Genomic DNA, 19,954 nt, shown 5'->3' with positions numbered 1-19,954 from the left:
TACTTCATACGGTAACAAAAAAGTTAATTTTGATTTAGATATATATATATTTATGTATTCAGGTGAAAACAACGTGTGTCCAAATAGACTATATAACAAAGGGAAATGCCTCAAATGTGTGGATATATTGTCTACATGGAACGATGCTCAGGTAGACCTATGTAGTGTACTATAAGTAATGTGACATTCTACTAGTTATAAGCAAAAAAGAAACGTTTACACTCGATTTTACAATGTGTCATAAATAGATATGTACGAAGCCCTCGGCATGTATTTTGGACTACCAGTTTTGAAGAGACCTATTTAACATTACTTTCACATTAAAAGAAAAGCGAGTTGTGCATAACTAGTGTTAAAAATTGATATTTTTTGGTTTAATTTTTAAACAATTTTTTAAATATGTAAATTAATAACTAATGTACACACACAGAAGTGTAGTGAATGGAGGGGGGGGAGGTAGTGGGCTCAATGTACCGGGCGCAACCATCAGGGGATGCCACACGCAGCCTATATTTCTATTTGATGTTCATGGAAAATGTTGGGGGAGGATGCCAATAATGTAGTTTGCCCCGAGCGCACGTTTTGCTGACTACGCCTCTGTACGCACACATGCCTTAAAAAATGAAGTTTTGTTAGTATTACATTTCCATCGTGTTCAAGTGTTCAACTACCGGTACTCGACCTATTGCGCGACCGTTTGACTAATTCATTATATCGTATTGCGAACTGTTGCTGTGCCGTTGGATGTTTGGCCTAAGATTTATTAATCTCCTAATTGTTAAGGAACATTCGAAACTTGTAAAACATACAAACAATGAAGGCCAGATTTCTTCCTGAGAAATGATATTAACATGCCTTCCCCTCCCATACGTTATATCAGTGTTTCCCAAAGTGGGGTACGCGTACCCCCAGGGGTACAGGAAGACTTTGTAAGGGTTACGCGTTGCACCTCATTAACTATGCTGACTTTGTAAAATACACATTTAATATGTTCAGTCTTGTCATATATGGAAGGAGAGTGGTACTCAGCGTTACAAAGAATATAAAATACACATTTAATATGTTCAGTATTGTCATAGATGGAAGGAGAGTGGTACTCAGCGTTACAAAGAATATAAAAGGGTGCACTTTAGTCAAAAGTTTGGGAACCATTACCCTATATTATAAGATAATATACAGGATGAAATTAATCTTTTTTTTCTATAGATATTATAAATTAATTAAGCCATTTTCATGTAAACGAAAAATTGTAGAATTGTTTCATTGTTTTTGGACAATATTAAAATGCATTATCGGTATCTACGTGGGGAGCTGTTAGCGATAGTTATACAACACACTTAAATTCCAAATGTAATGTAAATAAAATATATAAATTATAGCTTTTATATAGAGCTACTTTCAGGCTTTTAGCATGCACAGAGTGCTATAGTCCGATTTCATTGGTGGACTGGTGGCGGTGGGAGGTATCTGGGAGAACAACAATTAACTATTTGGTCTTTGCATAAAAAAATGGATTTAAAGATCCAAAAATAAAATTTAACGTCAATAAAAGTTCAATTTTTATTTTCTAAAATTCGTTTAAAGAACTTCAATTTTATTTTGATAATCTTGTTTTCTCTTGCCACAAATAAATGGTATAAACAAGAACTGATGCAGATAACATAGATTTCTGGAAACTAGTCGGGTTGAGCGTAAAATTGTTATTAGCATTTTTTAATTGTTCTTATTTAATTATATATATATATATATATATATATATATATATATATATATATATATATATATATATATAATGTCTGTGTGTGTAAAATATTGTTATATTCTAATCTTGTTGAACTCGCTATCTATATCAAGAAAGAATGTTGGAATCAAGGAGGTCTTCTGGCTGAACAGACTACTATTGCCGATGCAAGTGAGCTTTTAAGCAAATACAAAGGTAACAATGGATATAATAAAATTTTACAGATATTCCATGATTATATTGATAAATATATTAATTCATGTGGTGTAAATTAATGTCTACATTATACTTTAATACGTCTACGTTATTCATCCTTACTTTAAAATAGTTTCAATTATTTGCATAGAAAACCTTTAATAGCAATTAACATCTCTGTAGCGATTAACCTCATTCATAAACATAGACTTACTTTTAAGTTCAACAATTTTTCTCTTCTTGTCTTGTTTGATGAAGATGAGCTAGTATGGGCTGGGAAATCTAAAAACATGTTATGGAACTCGATAACACGTGACTGGACAGGAGAGAACAACGAAAATATAAAATACAATTCTATATGCCAAACAGGTGAGTCAGGATTAGGATTATTGGTTAAAAGATTTGTTATTGAAATAAAATAGGAATTACTTGTCCAAGTATCCATTGTCCATGCTGTTTCTTTTATTCTTAAAATGTATAAACTATTTCGATAAACCATTTCCAGTAACTAGTAAGGAAAAAAAATGTTTATATATGTTTATATAATGTTTATATTCACTCACTATATCTGTCGTTGTGTCTGTCTTGTACACATTTTGTACACATTTCTTCCACTCCCCATTACAGTATTTAGAGATATGGCTGTAAATAAATGCTTTAAAAGGTTTTCTTGTTTTCAGATTAAACCTTAGATAGCTCTGGCTCTAGGTCAGTCCTCAACCATTGCAATTTACAACGCATTTGTAATGGGCCCAGTCAAACTAATTAGAATCAGACCTCTGCGGATCATTATGTGTTGTGGAGAGAGGTTTCAAGGCACAGAATGGTTTAAATAGTTTAGAAAGAAAAGGAAGTGTCATATGAAATTTCGTATACAATCAATACAAATGATTTTTGTGACCAATTGAACCTTTTAATTAACAAATAAAAAGGATTCGTTTATTTGATGAAGTGTAACCATAAAAGTTGACGCGTAGTTAGTTTCTTGGAATTTATCTTCTTATATGATTTATACCTGAGCTTGCAACTTTAAAGGGCCTATGAACGTTTAATAGGACATTTCTTTGTTCCATGATATTAAAAGAACAATTTACTCTCACTTGGCTGATTAATATCCAGTAACAATTAAAGAACTCACTTAAAACCACTATATAGGTCGGTAAAGAATATTCACATTTAGTAGTAAAACACTAAATAAGTGAAATATATGTAAATATTTTTAAAAAATTATCAAGCTTATCTAAGGGGAATAACACCCATAACGCTCACTACCATAACATTTATTTCCTTTTTTTTAGATCAAATTAAATTTATTAACTACCACTATTTAATTATTTTGTATGCGCGATGGCTGAGTGATAAAGTTCTTGCCTCCGAGCAGGGAGATTCCGGGCTCGAATTGTGGTGATGACTAGGATATTTGCGTATTTCGAAATCCTTAAGGAGGCTCTGATTCCACCCGGCTCTTGGTTAATTTTCTGGGCAAAGTAAACATGCAATGACATAGTACTGGCCACATGACACCCTCTTTAACAATGGGCCAAAGAAACAGACGACCTATACATCATCTGCCCTGTGGATCACAAGTTCTGAAAACGGAACTTGACTTTTACTTTAGTTAACTATGTGGTAAAGTTTTTGTTTGATTCACGTTTTGTCAGGAACAATGAATTTTTGTGAGAAGTTTCCGCTTGACCAGAGAATGGAAGAAGAGAGAAAAATGTGTACAAAATGTGTAGCAGACCGGCAGAGAGAATTGTTAAAACGCTTTGCAACAATATTTACTTCTCTTTTAGACTATAACTAACACATTAAATATTACTTAAATTCTAGTTGTTTTTTTTTTTTTTGTTTTTTGGGGGTGGAGCGTTTTTTTTTCCCATAATCTAAAAAACGGAAAAATCTGTCTTATCATTACATTCTCAATGATGTCCGATCATTTGTTTATATCATAGACTATATATTACATGGACTGCCAACACTAAGGAAACTAAGCATAAGTTCCATTCAACGAGGCGTCCTTGGTTGCGTGGTAAATTGACTTCCGGTAGAATTTTGTTTACTATATAAAGAAACCATTCCCGAAGATTTTTATCACCACTTTTACAGCAAATCATAAATGGAAACTTAATTGTCATATACGATGTTACAGAGGTAAGTGTGCACAAATCAATTTGTGACTTAGATCTATGACTATAAAGCTTTGTAACTGGTTTTCTTAGCCAATATAGACTAATTAGCCAAGCCTGTATTTCGTGTATTCTTGTTTACGACATTAATTGTCTGCTAATTGGTGCTGCCAGTTTGGATTATTTGTTTTTCTTTTTTTTTTCATCACATTTGATAATTATTATCATTATTTTTACAATGTATATTTTAAATGTGATAAGCAATTTACTGAAAGAGTCAATACATTTTTGAGAGTGTCATTTATTAGCTTTGTATATAATGGGTGATATAGGCCTAAGTTAAATCTGTGAATGAGTCAGTCTAAATAAAATAACAATATAGTGAGTCAGTAAGCCTACAATCTTACATCTTTACCAACTTTTGTTCAGATCTACAAATAAATTTATTATTCAATTTGATTTTAATTTCAAGATAATGTGCATTTTTATCTATAGTAATGGAAAATCAACCAAAAAAAAAATCAATGATGTATGTATGACTAACTGAAAAATCTGCATAAAAATTTCGGCCTTCAAGTTTTTATTGTTTTTTTTTTTAACTAACTAGAATCCCAAATAACATCCAATTCTTCTAAAAGCTATAAAAAGATCTGATATTGTTTCGAATATTTCTTCGCCCAATAAAATTTTAGAATCATTAGGCTCTACTTCAATAGAAAGTGATTGTACACATAAACATGTAGACTTTCACCCAGATGTAGTGACCTATGGCTATAAACTTTATCTACAAATACGACCTTACACACAACACTCTACTATATATATATAATAGAACACTAAACACGTAAATTTTATGTAAATGCCCATTTATAAGTTTGTAAAATAATAATTTGTTTTTATAAAAATCTGGCTATGCCTATAGTACTCTTAACAAAATTATGACTAAAAATATTATGAACGTCGAGTTGCTAGATTCATCATCTTTGTGTGTCTGATAAACCCAGAGAATCAAGATATAATAGTATATAGGCCCCCTATTATATAGAATCTAGCTCTAGTCGACTGTAGACTAGATCTAGGATAAATCTCAAGTCTAGATGATCAGCTTCATCTTACCTTGATCATGGCATGATCAACATGAACATGATAATTAATGATTTTATTAATCTGACTTCCTGACTAATGACTTGTTAACTTAAATTTCGACTTAGCCTTAGCTTCTTCATATATGTGAATCATGAATGGAAGCGCTTGGCTCACAGTGTCACAGATCGTTCTTTAAACTATTTGAAGATCTACTTTATCTTTACTAACGACTCTAATCTATATCTAGTTTATATCTATATTTTATACGACAATAATAGACCTAGACTCTTATAAGATCTAGAATCTGTATCTAGATCTATTCCTATGTTGTAAATAAAACATATTATATTCCCTCCAGCCTGTGCAGGGTATTTTTAAAGTGATAATTGGCTCATGCAGGCCAATACCACTCTTTTGTTATCTAAGGTGTTTTCCTTCAAATTATACTTTCTTGCATAAGAATTAAATATATTATGCAACAATTCTCAATTAGAAGTACAGATTATCCAGTTATCTTGGTGGAAAAGGAGATTTCAGATGAGTTGAGACAATGCTTAAAGAAAGTCTTTACATGATTCTTTGAACTAAGTCACTATAAATATTTTGGAGATTTTTAAAATTTAATTAGAATTTTATTATTGCTCACAGTAAAAAGCAATTGTTCTTTTCTTTTCCACAGATGTATATTTCAAGAAGAAATGATGCTTTCTTATTCCTAAGAGTTTATCAATAGGATGAATGCCACAAAACTCACTTGTTATGCCAGAAACTCTTCCTACGAAACTTCCAGTAAGTAAAAAAAAAAAGTAAAGTTTCCCTTTCAGACCTTGTGATCGATAGGGCAGATGATGTAAAGATCATCTGTTTCTGACCATTCTGTTGCCTACGGTTAACGAGGGTGTCATGTGGCCAGCACAATGACCAACCGCCTTTACTTTCCCCAACTAATGTCAGGTACCCATTAGAGCTGAGTGGACTCAGACTCAAATTAAAAATTCCAGTCTTCACCAGGATTTGAACCTGGGACCTCCGGTTCGGAAGCCAAGCGCTTTACCGCTAAGCCACCAGGCTTCCTTCCAGTAAGTAGGGCAGCTTAAAATTTAATACTTTTATCTTAGTGCAAAAAGAATAAAAGCAGTCTTCAAATTCTCCCTTTAAATTTGAAAAGATATGTTCATATTTTAATGTATGCAACAAAAAATTAAGTTTCAAACACTCAGTACAATATTTAATGACTCTCTTTATTTGGGTTACCTCAGCATGCTTGTGCAGAAAATTTCCTGAATTTTTTTAAAAATCTGTCCCCTTCACTTTCAAGTGCATTTAATGATTCATTAAATTTTCATAATATTACTGAATATAATGTCAAAGATTAAATATTGTTATTATTATTCTATTCCTTTTTTTTTGTAATATTTTTGTTTCATAATATGTTCCCATAGCATTTTTTATGTAAAACCTCTAATATACTTTACTATACTCCTAATATACGTTTAAAGAACTGTTTTGTTAGATGTTTTCAGAATTGATTTTATCCGTAAAGGACTTGAACATATGGAAGTTTGGTACTATATGAAACTAATATTGAATTGGTGACTTGTTATGAATTTAATGTATGTTGTTTCTATTCCATCAACAGTACTAGAATTTGTCCAGTGCCTGTGATCCTCTGAGTTGAAGGAGAATGTGCTCCATAATACCTACTAGGAGCTTGCTGATAGCTGGAAGTTCATGAATACTATGTTGTCCTTGATTTTATGATTCTGAAAACTACCATTTCTGAAGACTTGAGCATTATTTCTATAATTTAAAAAAATCTTTTCAGGAAATATTGTGTTTATAATATTAAGAAAGTGAAGATAATATTGTTCTTACTAATATTATTGACTTATTAAAATAGAAAGCACATCATTACTTCAATATTCACTTGTCAGTAAATGTTAGCATTATTCAATTTCCTGTAAAAAGTCTATAATAATAAGTTAATGTCGATGTAGTATTGTTCAAACACTTACAAGTTTAATCCTCTATACTTCACAAAAAAAAAAGTTTGAATGGTTTTCATTTGTTTGTACATCAAATATGTATTAATATAATTATCATTTTTAGATGAAACATTAAATACTGAAGATGACCATTTCAATTTCTGATGTAGGCCTATTCTCATTTCATAAAACAAACAGAATATTATCTGAAATTTCATCCTTTCATGGTAACTGTAACTGGCTTCATAAAAAAATGGATTGATGACTTGGTTGACTATACATTTTTGTATAAATAATGCATCAATGAATGTAGCTTATACTGTTCTTTTCCTCATCTTGAAATGTGCTGACTGATAATTTGCTGTTGCATTTTGTTTTCATAAGTCAATGACGCATGATACTCTAAATGACAAATATCTTCTACTCATTACAATAGCACATTTCCATGCTGTTTGTCTAAGTGGAAGCAGATAAAATTTGTTCCTCTATTTGCTGTACAATCTCAAAATTCATGAGCAGCTGGAAAAAAAAAAGAAAAGAAATTCAAACTAGTTTAGACATGTTATAAATATATGTTACAAATATATATATATTTGCTAATAAAAAATGTAAGACTACTTTATGTTACAACAATGGACAGCATCTTTAAAGCTGATTTCAATGCAATCACAAGAAATAATTTTTTCTCTACAATTAGGCCTGCTTTAATTATTTTTTTTAATGTAAATAAATTTTATGCATAGGATTAAATATAACATGTACTTAAGGAGATTTTTTTACCTATTATTTCACAATTACAAGTAATTAAAAGTGATACATGTATTGATAACACAATGTTATTGCAGAAAGTAAAAAAAAAATCTCACTTTTAGTAGATCCCTTTCAATTTGAAAGTTAGTGACAATCAAATCAGGTTTGTGGAAGTAGTATGCTCCTTTAATAAAAAAACAAACGAAAAATGCATTATAAAAAGTTTTCACTTTAAATAAAATTTCTCTTGGGTGACTTGAGTAGAAAGTAATAGAAATATGAACTTCATTTAGCAATAGGCTCACACTAAGCAGAAGTGGTTTTTACTAGTGAAAATTGTCTGTCCAAATAAGCTATTGAAACTACTGTCAGCTTCACATGATAGGAACTGTAAAGTTTGACAGTTCTTCCTCTAAGACTTTTAGGTACCGGTATTATCTATCAAGAGCAGGGTAAAACAAGGATGGGTTTTGGCCATAACACTATTCGGAATTGTTTCGTCAGTACTCTCATAGTGCCTTGGAAGATGGAGTATATATCCACAGTAGATCGGATGGAAGGCTTCTTAAACTGGCTTGACCAAAACGAGGAGACGACATATCCTGATTAGGGAACTGATGTTTGACGACGATGTGGCTCTCACTACCATTCGCAGTCATGATTACAAAGGCTAGTCAATACTTCGACAGCTGCAGGTCAATAGTTCAGTCTTACAATAACTCTCACCAAGACAGAAAAAAGGGCATAAAAAGTCAACATCATCAAACTCCATTTGAGTGAGGGCTTGAGAGGCTCAAATCTTCTCTTGCAAAAGCCCTGGACAGAAACCCTGCTGTATTGCGTAGTGCATATATGTCACCATACAGATCGAGAATTTTTGGTTTCTCTGACCTGTTGAGACGGAGATCAGCAAGTCTGGGGCAGTCAAACAGAATATGAGGCACGGGGGCACCGGGATTCGAAATTTGGCCATAGCCGTGAGTGGCGTGAGAAACATGAGGCAACAGGACAGTGGCCTGTCCTGCACTGTGATATAATAACTTGCCATAAAACATCACAGAATGTACTTTTTCTATTTTATCATCGACACCATCTAAATGCCAAACATACTTTTCTTACATTTTTCAACTCGGAGAAAATTTTACATCTAGATTTATTACCTTTACTTTAGGCCTACACATAATATATGACTTTTTTAAAACTTATAAACGAAAGGTCATTTTAGCCTATTATAGTAAGAGCATATAGATCTAAATGCGCCGGGTTATCCTTCTGAACAAGTCTTACTATTTGGTTTATATATGTATATATAGGCTATGCTCTCACAAGAACTTCAATTCAATCAATGTCGTAAACAAGAAAATACACGAAATACAGGCTTGTCTAATTAGTCTATATTGGCTAAGAAAATCAGTTATATAGCTTTACAGTTATAGATCTAAGTCAGAAATTGATTTGTGCACACTTACCTCTGTAACATCTTCTTTAACAATTCAGTTTTCATTCATGATTTGCTGTAAAAGTGGTGGTAAAAATCTTCGGGAATGGTTTCTTTATATAGTATAAAAAAAATCTACCGGAAGTCAATTTACCACGCAACCAAGGACGCCTCCGTGAACGGGACTTGTTTATTGAAGAATATAGGCTTAGTGCGTAGAGTTGGCAGTCCATGTAATATATAGTCTATGGTTTATATCGAAATATCCACTTTTTATATGATGTATAATTAAGAGTTTTGTTTTCCAAAGCTGCTACAGAAACAAGGAGTAATGTGTATATGATAGTGATACCAAGTAGCATTGGATCATCTGAGACATTTTATGCCAATCTTAGCGTTACCTCCAGTTATCATGAGCTGACAACGTATATCGAAGTGAACAACTCCTGCACTCTGACTACAAATAAATACTATACATTGTATCCACGTAGCTCCTGGAAATCGACGTTAAATAACTGTTTGCCACAAGATTTAAAGCGTAAGTTAGACCACAATGACTAATATTTGTCTAATGTATGTCTACATTATATTTTCTGAATCTAAATTTTAGATAATTTTTTTTGTTTGTTTTAAGAACCTATTTTCTTTTACGTTTCTCTAACGTTTTTTTTCTTTATATCTCTTTCTTTCTTTCTTTCTCTCTATTTCTCTTTCTTTGTCTCTGTAACACACTCTCTCTTTTACTCTTTCTCTCTCTCTTCTCCCCCCATTTCACAATCTCTCCACTCTGGACCCTATGTTAATAATCAAAAGTATATATTTTTCCATAGGCACGCACACAAAGGATTAGCCACAGTAAACTAATGTGAACAGAACTATACCTAAAAATAATAATCTTTATTATCTATTAGGAAAAATGGTTTAATTTAATAATTTCTACGCCTTCAATTAGAGCGGGCCCTATGAAAGTGCGGGTCCTATGAAAGTGCGGGGCTCACTGCGGTTGCATAGGTTGCATGCACCTAAGGCGGGCCCTGCAAAATTGCAGCGTATGATACGCCGCCGGTCGACTAGTAATCTTTATTACCCATCAGGAAATTAGTTTTACAATTGTGATTTACACATTAACAGTACATTGTTTGCTTGATTCTTATTTTGTTGTGTTTTTTTTCCTTTGCCAAAGATTGAGAAATACTGCTTTTTTTCTTAAATCTAATATTATATATGCGCGTTTATTCTTAGGGATAGGGTTTACTGGGCGTTAGGGTTTTGAAAAAAATCGCCCCCCCCCCCCCCCCACGCCATTGACCTGGATCCGCTAGTGGTTTAAAATTTCTATAGTTGACAGGCACACGCCAATTCTTTTTGTGTCTTCTAAAAACTTCAAATGTCTTCCTCTCCTTCCAATCCTGGCTCTGTTCCCTGAAAAAACATCGAGAAGTGAGGATCTCGTGATAAGGCTGGACATTCAAAGCTGACGTTTATGGACACTGTCCAGATCATCATTTGGCCTAATCGCCATCGGCATGCTGTTTAGAATTTCCTCATTTTTATAATATCTTCATAGGAACTCCAGTATAAAGCTGAGTCTTACAAGTCTTAAATAAAACTTTTATTTTAAAGATGTATATCTCTAAGATATTTTTTTCAATTTCTTTTTGTATAATTAAACTTAAGAGAGGAACACTTACGCTCAAGTGAACTCAACACAGCCAGTCACTGTTGTGCTGTATATTGAGGATACATTCAAGAAGCTGCTGGGGTCTACATTGGTCTTACCATTGGATATGTTTAAAACCTCGAAATCTTACTTTATTGATAATGTACTTGATCATTTTCTTGGTAAGTAAATTTATTAAAAGAATAATGATAAATCAACAAATCGAAATGAATATTTTATTTGAATAAAACCACTGACTGCATGATTGTTTTATGTGTAAAGAGCTCTCATCAACTGTCTTAGGGATTTTATTTTTCTTATTTGTGATGGCTAAGACGTGGTTTTGACATATTCATAGTTTATTTTCTGTAGTCCCCAAAAAGATGCAGCATATATATATATACACAGATTTCTTTATTCTAAATAAACAATTACAATAAAACCATTGAGGCTAAAAAACGTAAGTTTTAGTCCTAGTAATAAAACGGAGGCGCTGTGGCTGAATGGTAAAGCGATTATCTTTCGAACCGGGGTCCCGGATTCAAATCCTGGTGAAGACTGAGATTTTTAATTTCAGGATCTTGGGGGTCCTCTGAGTCCACCTAGGAAAAAGAAAGGTAAAGACGGTTGGTCGTTAACCGTTGGTAACAGAAACAGATGACCTTTACATCATCTGCCCTATATATCTCAAGGTCTGAAAGGGAACTTTACTAGTAATAAATGAGATGTGAGGTTGTGGGTAGGGTCGAAAAGCAACAGAGGGTATATTAAATATTGAATTGAGAACCCGAAATAAAGTCACAGGCGGGAATGGGTGGGGGAGCGGGTATATGAAAGTGACACCAAAATTCACGGGCCAAAAGCGTGTGTATCGTAAAGGTAAAGGGGGGCTGGTGTTATGAAAAGGATCGTTCCAATGCACTTCAAAAGGGTTAGGGTAAGGGAAGAGATTGACAATCAGGACCTATATCTAAAGTAAAAGATTTGATAATATTTTTGTTTCAATAGTAAAAGTCCCCCCCCCCCTCTTTTTGCACTTTATAACTTTTTTTACTGTATGTGTTTCTCTTAGATGGAAGCGTGGCTGCGTTCACAATGGATCCACATCTTCTTGTAAACGTCCTTGTTAATTTCACACTAGCTATCAAAGATCAAGACATCGTTAAAAACATCTCTTACAGGTGAGATAGTGCAATTAATGTTGTTCAACTGTTTTCCGTCTGTCCAGTTTCGTTGTAAACATTTTTATTAGAGATGGCCGTAAAGAAAGCAAGGCAGAGTGATCTTTGGACGTTAGTTGCTTAGGTGGACTAGGTTCGAATCCTACTGCAACCTAGGCAAAATTAAACTGTTTTTTTTTTATTAACAGACTTGACACACGATATGATTATTGTTCTTATTTCAAAATTAAACAAAATAATTAATCACAATTAATTGATTAAACTCATTTTTTAATGGAATAGTTGGGCAAAATATTAACCTGATCAGAGAATGGGAAACGGGATAAAAACAACGTGTTCAAACGTTTTACCAGACAGACAGAGAGAGGGAGTTGTAAAACTTAGTAAAAATATCCCGGCATTCTAAAACGACATATTCTTGGATAAATGGAGAGACTTGGAACTCAAAGCAAATGTTTCTAAGACGCACTCAAAGCTTTCCTTATTGTTTTAACGTAGATTCTACCTATTAGCTAGAGCCAAGAAAATCACGACGTCAGCTGCATGTATTGGTTCGAAACTCCCTGAAGTTACATTAAACTAAACGGCTAAAGAAATGTGAATAACAAACTGGTGTTAGCCGGCACACGCTACCAAAGGGCTAAACATCGATACTTGTTCTCAATGTAGGACGGAACACTGGACTAATGGTGCAAGCTTTGCGAGATTCTATCCTAACTTTAATTCCCGATGCAATCAGCGTGAAGAGTCCGTAGAGACAGCGTAACATATAGAGTACGAGTGTCCTAGACCAAGAGCTAATATGGAACGTGTCTGGAGGGTGAACATATCTCAGACTATTTACAGAAAAGCTTCTAATTCAGTTGATAGTTTGTATCACAGCTTAACAAAGTCATTGATTTTTTGTATCACAGTTTAACAAAGTCATTGATTTTTTGTGTCATAGTTTAACAAAGTCATACTTGAACGTATTTGCCACGACCAAGTCTGATGTGAACATTTGCCTGTTTATCAATCTTGACGCAAGACCGAGTTACTTCTACAGCAATATCCCAGTGATATTTTATTTGGCTAATCAGGTAGTCTACATATTTATTGAGCGATTTGTTAATTACAATATATCACATACAAACAGATATATGTAAACAAAAAAAACTATTTGATAGAGGGATATATCAATACGAACTTCGCCGAGTACAAAAGAAACGAAGCTGCATCAATCAAAAGAAAGAAGAAAACTGCCCAGTCAACTAGACCTAGGACACATGCATACACATGCACAAACTGTCGCAAACTCTGCCGCTCCAGAATCGGCTTGATCAGTCACACCAGAATCTGCCCCGTCTCAAGACGAAGCCAAAGCCATTGATTCAGCTGGGCGCATCCATTGTCTTCCGATACACAAGAAGCCATATACATCAATACACATATAAATAGACTGACATAGGGTAGATATAGATAGAAAGATAGAAAGATAGAAAGATATGAATAGATAGATAGATAGATAGATAGATAGATAGATAGATAGATAGATAGATAGATAGATAGATAGATAGATAGATAGATAGATAGATAGATAGATAGATAGATAGATAAATAGATAGATAGATATGAAAAGATCGGTTTTTTACTTATACTTTTACGAATCTCACTATGCAGGCTCTCTGCAAACTGCACCATACACCACCAACTTAAAGAACTTGACAAGTCAGGGCTCCAAAATAACGTAAAGGTTTAAAGTCCATAAATAACAGCCAATACTGTACAATTGGCAGCACGTAGAACAGTACAAATAGCTCTGCGATAACAAATATCTCTCCGATAACACCGTTCCGCCGTATCAAGTCTTGCACTGGCCTCTCCGTCTCGTTCCGGGCTTGCACTGGGTTCAACAGTTCAGGACTGACTTCACACACTTGGGCTCGTTGTGTCGGACTCGATCACAGACCAAGATCAAGACGCCGTTCGTCTCAACTGTACTTGATAGTACTCCGCACTGAACCGTCGTAATGCTCCGTACAGAACCACACCGCTGAACTGTGCTGTAGTCGACCGTGTTCTGAACTCTTGTCGTGAACCTCCTTTCTGAACCTTCTGTCGTGAACCTTGCTGTATTGAGCCCCTTTTCTCAACCGTCTTGACTGCGTCGCCTCCGCTCTTATATAGGGTCCCTACTGGCCTTCTCGAACCGGACAGAACGCCGCTCGACGTTTCTAGGTGGTCAGATGACTACAACTCTCGTGACGCTCCTGAGCTCTGTTCACGACATCGATCCTTCCCGGACCGCCGTCGATCCTTCCCGAACCGCCGTGTTGACACTCGTCTCGGCTGACAGTCGTAACTCGTCACGGTTGACCGCTCGTCTAGCGCTGGCCTGGGGCGATTTGCGTCGGCTGACTACACACACACCACTACCCCCATCTGTGCCACCACCAGGTTTATAACACTGCCCCCTCCTTAGATCTGTCCGTCCCGGACAGAATCAACATCATGGCATTGGCTGTGAAGTTTCATCGCTGTAGGTGGGGGTCGATCGGTGGCAGTTGGCTTGCCTCTTGAGCTTGACGGAGTCATCCATGTTGCAGTCAGCAATGGTCGCTTCCTTCTTCTTCGCCTGTTTGCCTTGACCTGGTTGCCCCGCCGTCGTGCTTTCATTGCCATCCACGTGGAATTCAGAAGACGTTTTCTTCTCCTCCAGTTAGCCTTCATCTGGGTGTATCGACGTCTTGATCGCATCTTCATCCATACTGCACTCAGCAAAAGTCGCCTTCTTCTTCTTCTTTTCCGCCAGTTGGTTTTCATGTGGCTGCAGTGATGTCGTGGTCGCATCGTCATCCATGTTGCATTCAATAAAAGTAGCCTTTTTCTTCTCCGCCAGTTGGTCTTTATGTGGCTGCAGTGATGTCGTGGTTGCATCGTCATCCATGTTGCATTCAATAAAAGTAGCCTTTTTCTTCTCCGCCAGTTGGTCTTTATGTGGCTGCAGTGATGTCGTGGTCGCATTGCTCTCTTGTCCTTCGGTACTGAGGGCAGCCGCTTGGCACATCGAGAGGTATAGGATGTAAGGGCTGGGGATACCAAGATCGATGGCCAAAGAGGTGACTTCATAGGGCTTTGCGAAGAAAGACTAGGATGGGCTCCAAATCCACAGGGCAGGGGATTGTGGGACAGGTCATCATCTTCAGCCTTGTCTGGAGGGCATGCTCGTGGGGCAGGTTGGCAACACTCCTAGTGCAAAGGTCCCTCGTCTTCGGCTTCAGGCTCCATTCGGCTTTCTTCACCACCATCAGGACTTTCCTCTCCAGTCTTGGCAGCTGGACCAACGTCTGTTAGGTTCGGACCTGACTGGTATCTCTCGAATCGTATATGTCTCTCAACTGTTTCATCAGGTTTCAATGGGTTCTCATGATCACCACCACGGCTCCTCTCACTGGTCTGAGAATCTTGATAAACGTCAGTATGGTCCAACCTTTGTAGGTGACTTTCGATTTGCAAAAGTCCGTCAGCAACAGGCATGGACGTGGGCACAACGTTCACTTGATCTGTCTTGCTGTTTGAGGTGCTCATATCAGGTACAGCTGCATCACAAGCTTCTGTTGGACTATGGGCAGCTTCCATTGTCTCTTCATCTGTCTCTTTCGGCTCCACAGGTCTGTATTCCCTGTTTTCAGATTGACAGGCAGCATTGCCGTTGTCACTGCATATTTCTTCAAAGCTTTGGGTGGCTAGTAGTGCATTGTTTAACGATGGCGCAGCTCCTTTATCTTTCAAGTCTCTTTGGTCGTACAGGGTTTCTTCCAACACGTCCATCGTTTTCACCACGGGGCTCGTCACTTCCTTCACTGAGGTATACATCTTTTCAAGCTTGGTACAGGTCTCTTCGTTGGACTTCTTCCATGTCGTATTCATAGCCCGCAACTCTTCCTTCCAATCATCTAGCTGTTGGTGCAAGAACTCTCTTAAATTTGGTGCGACTTCAAACAGATACGTGTCTGGATCTTCCTCTTCTTCAACTATACATTCTCGGAGGCGTGCTTGTAAGGTTTCTTTATTTCCGCTCGTTTTCAGATCTCGATCACGGAGTTCTTCCTTCAGTTCTCTAAATTCAAGTTCGTACAGCAGTTTCAGACGAGCCATAGTAGATCCGATCCAATCCGTTCCGATCCGATCCCACTTCTGACACCAGTGGTTACGAATCTCACTATGCAGGCTCTCTGCAAACTGCACCATACACCACCAACTTAAAGAACTTGACAAGTCAGGGCTCCAAAATAACGTAAAGGTTTAAAGTCCATAAATAACAGCCAATACTGTACAATTGGCAGCACGTAGAACAGTACAAATAGCTCTGCGATAACAAATATCTCTCCGATAACACCGTTCCGCCGTATCAAGTCTTGCACTGGCCTCTCCGTCTCGTTCCGGGCTTGCACTGGGTTCAACAGTTCAGGACTGACTTCACACACTTGGGCTCGTTGTGTCGGACTAGATCAAAGACCAAGATCAAGACGCCGTTCGTCTCAACTGTACTTGATAGTACTCCGCACTGAACCGTCGTAATGCTCCGTACAGAACCACACCGCTGAACTGTGCTGTAGTCGACCGTGTTCTGAACTCTTGTCGTGAACCTCCTTTCTGAACCTTCTGTCGTGAACCTTGCTGTATTGAGCCCCTTTTCTCAACCGTCTTGACTGCGTCGCCTCCGCTCTTATATAGGGTCCCTACTGGCCTTCTCGAACCGGACAGAACGCCGCTCGACGTTTCTAGGTGGTCAGATGACTACAAATCTCGTGACGCTCCTGAGCTCTGTTCACGACATCGATCCTTCCCGGACCGCCGTCGATCCTTTCCGAACCGCCGTGTTGACACTCGTCTCGGCTGACAGTCGTAACTCGTCACGGTTGACCGCTCGTCTAGCGCTGGCCTGGGGCGATTTGCGTCGGCTGACTACACACACACCACTACCCCCATCTGTGCCACCACCAGGTTTATAACAGTATATTTCTAGGTGTATGCATTAACTCTTGTTTATAAAAAAATTCTTTGAATACAGAAGTTTGTCTCCAGTTCTACAAACCCAAACACTCAACAGGTTGTAACCTTTGATCAACCCATGCCAATGAGTTATTCTGGATCTCAGTACATCAGTTTCCCGGTTCCTAGCAGCAGAGAGAACAATAGTACTTATAAACTCATAGCTCTCCGAAGCGACACTAAAATAAATGTGAGTCTGAAATGTACAAGATGATCTTTCTTCAATAATTGTGCTACCTTAAACAATAACTGCTGTTAATGCTGCCTTGACGCTTATCAAGAGGCGTTTCTAGGTTTGGTGTCACCTTGTACAGGTGGCTTAGGGTGTATCCTCATAGTGTGCACTGTTGTGTTGTAAGCTACCCCCGCTCCTTACTAGTGACCCTAATGGGTGCATCTACTGTGGCACTGTTGGACATTAATCTAAAATGATGAATTTAGATCTATATATTTTTTTAAATTTTGTTTTGCGAAATAAAATAAAAATATTTTTGACGACTATAATAAATATAGATAATACTACAGACTTTAAAAACATGCATCGATTAGTATCCTATTGCTAATACAATTGATGAAGTGATCATGGTATGTAACTATACTAGCAGCACTAGGATACTTGACCAGACAAATTGAAGGTTTCTAGCCATTGACTTTGCAATAGTGACGTCTGACTGGTGAATACATGTCCAGCATAATCTATTGATTAAACATAATTATTTTGAGCGAGAACACTAGCACAAAGACTAAGACAAAATAGACTAATTAAAAAAGCTACCATCTCTTGAGGAGCTTTTTCATGACAGATGCCTTTACAAAACATTCACGATTCTAAAAGACAAGCTGCTCCCATTAAATCACTGTTACATCAGATCTGAACCATTAGGACTAAAACAGAAAGATTTAAAAACTCCTTTATCCCACTTTCGATCAGAGTGTTACAAGATCAGCTGTCGTCATCTAGAAGTACATAGAAATCTAATTTATAAAGCGCTGGTTGTGAGTGTTTATTAGTTTTCGTGTGTGAATGTTGTTCGTATTTGCATCTATATTGTTATTGTACAGCAGTTACGCAGAGGTTGTCAATTGTAGTCAAACTGAATTTTCATTTGACTGGATCAATAAAAATTAACTTATCTATCTTACCTTATATTTATCTCATATGCAATTCTTACCAGTGTGTTTGCTAAAAGGCATGTGACAAATCAAAGGTCCAAGATAAATGTTCAGAGATTACCTTACTTTTGTCGTATCAGTTGTAACAATGTCTCTTGGCGGTTATCAGTCCAGCTCTGTACTATATAAAATATAGATCTGTAGTCGACATAGTTATGCTATCAGCCGAATATCTGTTAAAAGTGAAAGCATCAAGTAAAAGACATTTCTCTTCCAGAATTTTAATTTATTCGCAAAATGAATTGTGTTGCAGATTTTTGGAGACAGAGGACTGTGGCGGCAGGTCAGTCTCTCCAGCACTGGTCAAGTTGAAAGTCTGGAGCTGCCAAATTCACAATTTTACTATTTCAACAGTAGTAACAAATTTATGATGACAATAACTCACAGGATTATGTTCTCAGGTACGATTTTTAGAGAGCCGGTAAGGAAAATGGACATTTGTTTTGATGTTGTGCCACCCATTTGGCAGAGTGAAAATGTCGTATTTTCTCTTTGTTGTTTACGGTAAAGTGCCATTATAAATCAATCAATTTCAATGTGGATTAAACACACAGAGTCACTGACACATGATGGAATAACATATATACTCTAGACTAGATCTTAGAGTTATAAATCAGAAGCCTAGGTCTTGTATTGAATCTAGATGGCCATATAATATCAATAAATAATTATAAAACGTTTGAATTCCCGATGCCAGAATATATAAATACACATTCAAACATCAGACGGTGTCAATATCACACGTTTGATATCCGGTTTGAACCAAATGTTTTTTTTTTAATATATTTTATTATATTTTACGTTGTATAATGAAGGTTGTTTTGTTTTATTGTATTTTTAAAATGATTTTCTTTTTTGTTGACAGCAACTTCTGCAACTTCAACAACTTCTGAAACTTCAACAACTTCTGAAACTTCATGCGCTGCAACATTAATTCCAGTAACTCATTGGAGATACCAGTATGATGTTGTGGGCTTTCCTTCAGGCAACTTGAAGCTTTATTTCTTCATCATTGTTGACACTTCTCTCCAGGAGGCAGTAGAAATTAACAATGTTTCTAGGCCTCTTACGTGTTCAAATATCACAGGTAAATAACTTCACAATTACAGAACATGAATTGTATCAACATCTAGTTTTTTTGTTGTTGTCTTTTGCAATATAGAAGTTTAATGATGATATGTAAAGGTTTTGTTTTTACAAAGCTTGTATCAACTCACTTTGACTGTCAGAATGTCTGTCTGGTAAAAAGTTAGAACATGTTTTTTTCTCCCATTTTTAGCGGCCCCCGTAAGGGGAAAAAGCCGCTATTAGGTTTGTGCAAAATGTCCGTCTGTCCGTCTGTCCGTCTGTCCGCCTGTCACACTCAGATCTCGAAAACTAGAAGAGATATGAAAAATATTATTTCATCATTAAATCCGGCTTGAAAAGTTTAGGTGCAACGGCTACTTTTGTTTTTCTAAAAGCAAACCGTTTAATTTATAAAATTAATTATGCAAGCGATTTTTTCATAAAAATACACCAATTCTAAAACAATTACGTAAATGTAAGGGAGGCAATGTTACAATATGCTAACAAAGATGGA

The 19,954-nt window shown here is 36.3% G+C and overlaps 1 protein-coding gene and 1 long non-coding RNA gene across 2 annotated transcripts in view; one reads left to right on the top strand and one right to left on the bottom strand.

Moving 5' to 3' along the window:
• Nucleotides 1-18,935, top strand: part of LOC106060963 (secretory phospholipase A2 receptor-like) — a 39,486-nt gene extending 20,551 nt beyond the window's left edge. Inside the window, exons 14-23 of the mRNA XM_056011146.1 lie at nucleotides 63-151; nucleotides 1,855-1,936; nucleotides 2,195-2,305; nucleotides 9,635-9,862; nucleotides 11,002-11,166; nucleotides 12,057-12,165; nucleotides 13,112-13,244; nucleotides 17,219-17,389; nucleotides 18,626-18,793; nucleotides 18,927-18,935. Coding sequence (XP_055867121.1) covers nucleotides 63-151; nucleotides 1,855-1,936; nucleotides 2,195-2,305; nucleotides 9,635-9,862; nucleotides 11,002-11,166; nucleotides 12,057-12,165; nucleotides 13,112-13,244; nucleotides 17,219-17,389; nucleotides 18,626-18,793; nucleotides 18,927-18,935 — 1,265 coding nt within the window. The remainder of the gene's footprint in view (nucleotides 1-62; nucleotides 152-1,854; nucleotides 1,937-2,194; nucleotides 2,306-9,634; nucleotides 9,863-11,001; nucleotides 11,167-12,056; nucleotides 12,166-13,111; nucleotides 13,245-17,218; nucleotides 17,390-18,625; nucleotides 18,794-18,926) is intronic.
• Nucleotides 7,515-9,379, bottom strand: LOC129922972 (uncharacterized). Its single transcript, XR_008774901.1, has 3 exons — nucleotides 9,356-9,379; nucleotides 8,003-8,070; nucleotides 7,515-7,655 (listed from the first exon to the last, which is right to left on the bottom strand). It is a non-coding gene; the product is annotated as an uncharacterized LOC129922972 (long non-coding RNA).
• Nucleotides 18,936-19,954: the final 1,019 nt, after the last annotated feature.

The sequence above is a fragment of the Biomphalaria glabrata genome, chromosome 14 (genome assembly GCF_947242115.1).
Source record: "Biomphalaria glabrata chromosome 14, xgBioGlab47.1, whole genome shotgun sequence".
Taxonomy (NCBI): domain Eukaryota; kingdom Metazoa; phylum Mollusca; class Gastropoda; family Planorbidae; genus Biomphalaria; species Biomphalaria glabrata.
This window is presented reverse-complemented; position numbering and strand designations above follow the sequence as displayed.